Source organism: Mandrillus leucophaeus, unplaced genomic scaffold (genome assembly GCF_000951045.1).
Source record: "Mandrillus leucophaeus isolate KB7577 unplaced genomic scaffold, Mleu.le_1.0 Scaffold237, whole genome shotgun sequence".
Taxonomy (NCBI): domain Eukaryota; kingdom Metazoa; phylum Chordata; class Mammalia; order Primates; family Cercopithecidae; genus Mandrillus; species Mandrillus leucophaeus.
This window is the reverse complement of record NW_012102443.1, coordinates 480,811-487,589: the sequence shown is the minus strand read 5'-3', so window position 1 is coordinate 487,589 and position 6,779 is coordinate 480,811. Positions and strand designations below refer to the sequence as shown.

The 6,779-nt window shown below is 54.9% G+C and overlaps 1 protein-coding gene across 1 annotated transcript in view; it reads right to left on the bottom strand.

Moving 5' to 3' along the window:
* Window positions 1-4,046: 4,046 nt before the first annotated feature.
* Window positions 4,047-6,779, bottom strand: part of CHFR (checkpoint with forkhead and ring finger domains, E3 ubiquitin protein ligase) — a 142,232-nt gene continuing 139,499 nt past the window's right edge. The window contains exons 18-19 of the mRNA XM_011982224.1: window positions 6,164-6,236; window positions 4,047-4,742 (exon numbers count right to left, since the gene is read on the bottom strand). Coding sequence (XP_011837614.1) covers window positions 4,700-4,742; window positions 6,164-6,236 — 116 coding nt within the window. The 3' untranslated portion in view covers window positions 4,047-4,699. The remainder of the gene's footprint in view (window positions 4,743-6,163; window positions 6,237-6,779) is intronic.

The following is a 6,779-nucleotide window of genomic DNA, read 5'->3' as shown; positions in this document are numbered from 1 at the left end:
GACCCACATTCAAGGCCACCACTGGGCGAGGCGTGGCTCACAAATGCAGGCTCCCAGCACAGCACAGGGCCCTCACAATGTCAGGCTCCCAGCACAGGGCAAGGCTCTTAAAATGCCAGGCTCCCAGCACAGTGCACAGCCCTCATTCCTGGTCTAATGGCCTTCAACATTCTCTCCTGTGTCCATCCCTTCCACACACATGCACAACCAAGTGTCTGCTCTGTGTGAGGAACACAGATAAAAGACCCCACCATCTAGACTCACCGCCTCAGGAGACAACCACAAAAAGTGAGTGACAGAGGAAGGAGCGACTGTTTGTGCCGCGGGAAAGATTTCAAGCGCAGGGGACAGCTCGTCAGGACCTTCACCGTTTGGCAGCCAACTGGTCACCCAGGGATCAGGAGATGCCGCCCTGGGGCCAAACATTTCAGACAAAGAAACAACAGCGGGCAGACAGGCAAGATCCCTGCTCTATTTTTCAGAGGGGGGAGACAAACGGTAAACAGATGTTTCCTTTCTGACAGTGACAGGTGCTGGGGGGAAACTAGACTGGCTGGCGGGGTAGGGGGTGGGGGCAGCCCTGCAGGAGTCGGCTGAGCTGGAACCTGAATGAGGAGAGGCTGCAGGAGGGGGAGGGGCTGGCACCTGGGGCTGGTTGTGGGAAGGAGCTGGCTGGCTGGAGAAGCAGAGGAACACCCCAGGGGCTCCAGGAGGAGCAGGTAGGGAGAAGAGGTTTTTCTGAGGGGTGGAGGCAGGGGTTGTATGTGCTGGGCCTTCAAGGACCATGAGATGGTTATTCATTACTATGTAACAAACCACTCCAAATGCAGTGGTTTAAACAACTACTTGTTTCTCAGGATTATATGCTGGCTGCCTGGTGCTGGCTGCCTGGTGCAGCACTGTGCTGGTGTTTAACAACCTTCTCTCCAGAAGAAAACAAAAGCAATTAAAAACCACCCTGATTTGAAGCATTTACCAATTTCCACAGTGCAAACACTCCTCCCAGGGGCCATTCCCACCAGGCCACGTGGGTAAGGCTGGAAGGGACGCCCTTCCACACCGGCCCCAGAAGCACACCCCTCGGGCGGCAGTAACAGGCAGGTGCGGTGAACTAACCAGAAAGTGGTGCATCCTGAGCACTCATTGCCTTTGTTTTCAGTGTAACTTAATTCTAAGTGTAGAGGATGCTTGAATAAGGGCGTCTACCAGTTACCAGCACTAGGCATTCCTGGAGGTGGCTCCCCCGAAGATCACCTGGCTCCGTCCTGCTGCCGGTCTGGTCAGCGCGCAGGTCTGCAGAGCTAGGCTGCACTCTGCACGTGGCCGTCCGTCCTCAGGGAGGCAAGACCCGGCCTCTCCACACAGCTGCGTCCGAAGGCGCAGGAGCTGGCGTGCACGCCATGCCAAAGCAGAGCCCACGTGGAGGCAGAGGGCAGGGACGGCCCCGGGGACAGCCTTCTGGTTTCCCATCAAGCCAGGCGGGAGGGAAGATCTACTCCCAGCTTCCTAAATCCCCTCGTTCTCATGCTTTCCTTCCCTTCCCAGTGCAGGGCTCCCGGCGACCTAGTGGCCCTGGCAGTGACACTGGCGCCTCTTCAGGGCCAGCATTGCTCTGCTCTCTCCAGGCTGCCAACCTGAAGCTGGGGGGGCTGTCACCAGGAACCCCTGGCTGGCAGAAGCCCCTTCCAAACTCAGCTGCCTCTCTGCTTTGGCCACATACCTGGGGTGAAGGCCGCGCTGTGCTGGGAGCAGCCCCTGGGCCCCTGGCTCTCTCACACCTGGGCCCGATCTCTCCCATCCTGCTGGCCCTGAGATCATTAAGATGACTTAAAGCAGATTTAAAACAGCCTTTGTAGCTGGCCTAGGGAGGAGGGTTGGCCTGAATCCCCCAGTCTGTTTTAAGCCAATCTGCCCGGACTTCCTGGCTGCAGTCGAGAGCCCTCACAGAGGCCATCTCAGGGAGGTCTCACTGGGGTGGATGGGCTCACCTAGAACCTGAGGCCCCCGTCCCTGGCTTGGAGCCTGGGCAGCACACGGAGAGGTGGGCGGGGCTGACCCCTGCTTCTGAGGGGCACCAGGGAGCACAGAGGGAGCCGCAGGTGAGGAGCACATGGGGAGACGGTCCGTGGGGCCAGCGGGCAGCTGCAGCCCTGCCCTGGGTTTGTTCCAAGGCTGGGCCCAGGAGCCAGGCAGACGCAGTGGGATCTGCAGCGGCTGCCAGGCTGTCCTCCAGAAAGCCTGTGGATGACCCAAGCAGCCACCCCACGAGGACAGCAGGGCTCCAAAACAACCACAGTGCGTCAGTCTTGCTGGGTGGGATGGCTGGGTCTTGAGGACAAGGAAGTACAGAAGCTCATGAAAACACGGGATGAGTTCACGGCCACCTGCCTCCATAACACACGGCTCCTTACCACACCAGGGGGGTAACTGCCCCGGTCCCAAGGCCTCCTCCCTCACATCAGAGCCAAACCCAAGCTCTGCTCCAACTGCTCCAGGCAAAAACGCCCTTCGCAGTGGGCCCGGAAATGGACTTCTCTGAAGGACTGAGGAGGCAGGAGCGAGTCCCTAGGACACCTGGAGCCCTGAGGCTCTCTGAGCTGCCCTGCCCTTCCTGAGCAAAGCTCTGCGTCCTCCACAGGGCGAGTGTTCTTGTTTCTACTTTTTGGAGATGGGAAGGGGTAGAGTGAATATCATCTGATCTAAGACAGACAAAGGGCGGCCATGGGTGAATGCCGACCTCCCCTCTCGGCCCCACCCCTGCACAAACTCAGGACCTCCCCTCTCAGCCCCGCCCCTGCACAAACTCAAGACCTCCCCTCTCGGCCCCACCCCTGCACTAACTCGGGACCTCCCCTCTCAGCCCCGCCCCTGCACAAACTCAAGACCTCCCCTCTCGGCCCCACCCCTGCACTAACTCGGGACCTCCCCTCTCGGCCCCACCCCTGCACTAACTCGGGACCTCCCCTCTCAGCCCCACCCCTGCACAAACTCAGGACCTCCCCTCTCGGCCCCACCCCTGCACAAACTCAAGACCTCCCCCTCTTGGCCCCGCCCCTGCACAAACTCTGGGTCTCTGCATGGCGGCTTCATCTGGTGCTCAGCTGAAGACAAAGCCTCCACACTGGATGAACAGGTTGTGGTTTCCCAGCACTGGCCAAATGAAGAGACCTGAGCAGGTTTCACAGGATGCTCGGACTTCAGGCCCCAACCTCAGGTCAGGCTGACTCCATGGAGACACTGAGGGACAGCAGGTGACAGAGTGACCATCACTAGCAGTGAGGTGCTCGGCGCTCACTCTGCACAGGGCCTGCCTGCCTCGCGTGGAGAAGTGAGGCAGCCCCACACACGAGCCCAACACGAGAGGGGAGGAGCGAAGGCGGCTCATTTATTAGAATATGCAAAAGAGAGGGCTTTCCTCCACAAACGCAGAGACAGAGTGCTGCTTCTCAGTTCCTATCAAGAGCAAGTCAACAGTTGAAAACTGTATTCCTGAGAAGCAAAAAAGTTACCAGTTTGCAAACAAGGATAACAGGTGATTTCAACAAAATATAAAAAACTTTTTTTTCCAAAAATCAAAATTTCAAGTATTATTCCAGCTGACATGGCAAACCTAGCACAGGCGGAAGCCAAGGTGCCCCTCAGGCTCTGTAGGGTCTTGGAGGAAGGGCCCGGGCAGCATGAGGGAGCCGCGCGTCCTGGGCCCTGCGTCCAGCCCCCGGGCTCGGGGCCGTGAAGGGAGCGGCGCGTCCTGGGACCTGCGTCCAGCCCCGGGCTCGGGGCCGTGAAGGGAGCGGCGCGTCCTGGGACCTGCGTCCAGCCCCGGGCTCGGGGCCGTGAAGGGAGCGGCGCGTCCTGGGACCTGCGTCCAGCCCCGGGCTCGGGGCCGTGAAGGGAGCGGCGCGTCCTGGGACCTGCGTCCAGCCCCGGGCTCGGGGCCGTGAAGGGAGTGGCGCGTCCTGGGCCCTGCGTCCAGCTCCGGGCCTGGGGCCGTGGTCACCCACAGGTTAGCAAGGAGCGACTAACTTGACGGCCACGTCGAGGGTTAGCAGTTTTGGACACTGGAAGTTTTTTTTCAATAAACAGAAGCATATGCTTATTCTTTCAAATACCATACTATACCCAATTTTAGTCAATTTGTAAATTATAAATTATATTATTTGTGCTACAGTTTGTGATATTTAAATCTTATTAGAAGATAAGCACCAAACCTATTAAAATAAAAAATATATAAAATGCTGTGGTTTTCCCAACAGCAGAATATTGTGTACATCCTGTAGGCTGTAAACTTATGCTCCCTTCTCCTGAAACAATGTTTTTGATAAACTGTCCCCTTTCTCCCTTGAAACTCGTCCTGAAAACAGACTTCTGCTTTACCTGTGGTCACGGAAAACATACAAAAGAGCAAACCTGCCCCTCTGGGCGGGACGGCTGCGTGTCACGGAAAGGCTTCGTCTCTGCTGCTCACGCCACCACGAGCCCCACCCAGCACTCGCCAGGAGGGCGGGTTGTGGCCCCCAGGGCTCTGGGGAGGGTCTCACTCAGAGGGTAAAGCTCCACAGAAGAGCCACCCCAGAGCACCTGCCGGAGACCCTGCGTCCCTCAGGGGGCCGTGAAAACGCCCTGACATGTTTGTCTCTGTATTTTAAAAACACGCTCTCTTCCCCTTCAGTGCTGAAAGCTGCTCGGGGCCTCTGGATGCTTAGTTTTTGAACCTTGTCTGTTCACAGATATGATTGAATTTCCTGCCGGGAGAAAATGGCCAAATTACACAAAAGAGCATCAAAGAAGCATTCAAATAAATTACACGAGAGCACTGGAGAGGCATTCAAATAAACCCATTCTGAAACCATACACCGAAAGAGCCATCTGAGAAAGAGCGTGTGCTTTCTACAAAATCAAAGCAACTAACCCCCAAAGGTAAACTTCTTTTTCCCTTTTAAAATTTTGAAACAGAAGTGAAACATCTGGCCACGCACAGTAGTTCATGTCTGTAATCGAGCACTTTGGGAGGCCGAGGTGGGTAGATCACTTGAGGTCAGGAATTCGAGACCAGCCTGGCCAACATGGTGAAACCCCGTCTCTACTAAAACTACAAAAAAAATTTAGCCTAATGTGGAGGCGAGCACCTGTAGTCCCAGCTACTCAGGAGGCTGAGGCAGGAGAATCGCTTGAACCCAGGAGATGGGGTTGCAGTGAGCTGAGATCGCACCACTGCACTCCAGCCTGGGAGACAGAGCGAGACTCCATTTAAAAAAAAAAAAAAAAAAAGAAAGAACTGTAAACATCTTAGATATTTTTTTAAGAGAAGAGAATAAAAGCTGCACCTCCTCGGGCATCCCTGTGGCATCTGCTGACAGGGCTGAGGCAGACACACCAAGCTGGAAGGCCTGTGGCCACCTTTCCTCTCCACAGACCGTGGCAAGGAGGACCAGCATGGCTCTGCTCTCCTGATATACATTGCTACTGAAAATTGTGTGCCAGTCAACAGTGAAATCTTTTTTTGTAACAACATGGTCTCTTCCATGTGCTGTTTGTGCTCAAACACAAAGCAAGGTTTGTATTCCACAAAATCCCTGCGAGGGAGGCACCTTCATCTGAGTCCTCGCAGCATCTCGTCCTGACGGCACTGTCTCCATCACTTTCATCTGAACTCCTTGGCCACGGGAGTGATTTACACAATCACCTAACCTAAGAGATGCCTCCTGACCCACACCTCCCAGGCAATGCAGATGGCGCCGCGAACCTCCTTTAAGGAGGCTGGGAAAGACACCACGTGAGGGTGACAATGTGACAGCGATCACAAATGCCTGCTCACGGTACGGACCAGAACCCAGCTGCGCAGCGCTATGCGAGGGGGGCCTGAGGCCCTCAGAGACTACAGCCTCCGACTTAGAAATGGCTAAGCCTGAAACGATGGGGTGTGCCCCGGATGCCTCAGACGACAGATAAACCAGCTCCGGACAGGAAGACACAGAGGTGGAAGATGGAAATAAGACTGCATGAAATGAAGGGATAAAGGAAGAGCAGGATTTCTAAATGAAGATGCGGTTCCTAAAGGATGCAACCTGAGAGAAGGATAATGACCATATCAGCGTATTTGTAAGCAGGCGGTGAACTCGTTTATCACCCTGCAGCTGACGCCTGTGCCCCCAGCTGCACTCACATGGCGTGGTGAGCTTTCACCTGAGTGCGGCAGTTACGGCCCCAGTAGCAGTCAGGACGGGATGTTACAGCCACTGGAAAAACAGAAGGGTTACGCATCTATGAGATGTACTGCACACACCCACTCCGCTACCTGAATTTCAGCAGAGACCCAAAGACAGACGTTGCGGGGGAAACGCACAGCCTCTGGTCCCTCCACAACTAGTCTCCTTGGACCGTTCTGAGATTTCAGGAAACACGTTTAACTAAAAACCCAATTGAGGGTCAGGTGCGGTGGTTCATGCCCGTAATCTCAGCACTTTGGGAGGAGAGGCGGGTAAATCAACTGAGGTCAGGAGTTCAAAATCAGCCTGATCAACATGGCGAAACCCTGTCTCTACTAAAAATACAAAAAATTTGCCAGGTGTGGTGGTGGGCACCTGTAATCCCAGCTACTTGGAAGGCTGAGGCAGGAGAATCACTTGAACCCAGGAGAGGAAGGTTGCAGTGAGCCAAGATTCCGCCACTGCACTTCAGCCTGGGTGACAGAGTAAGACTCTGTCTCAAAGATAAATAAATAAAATAAATAAAAATTAAAAAATAAAAACCCAATTAAGGAAATATTTATTTATTTATTT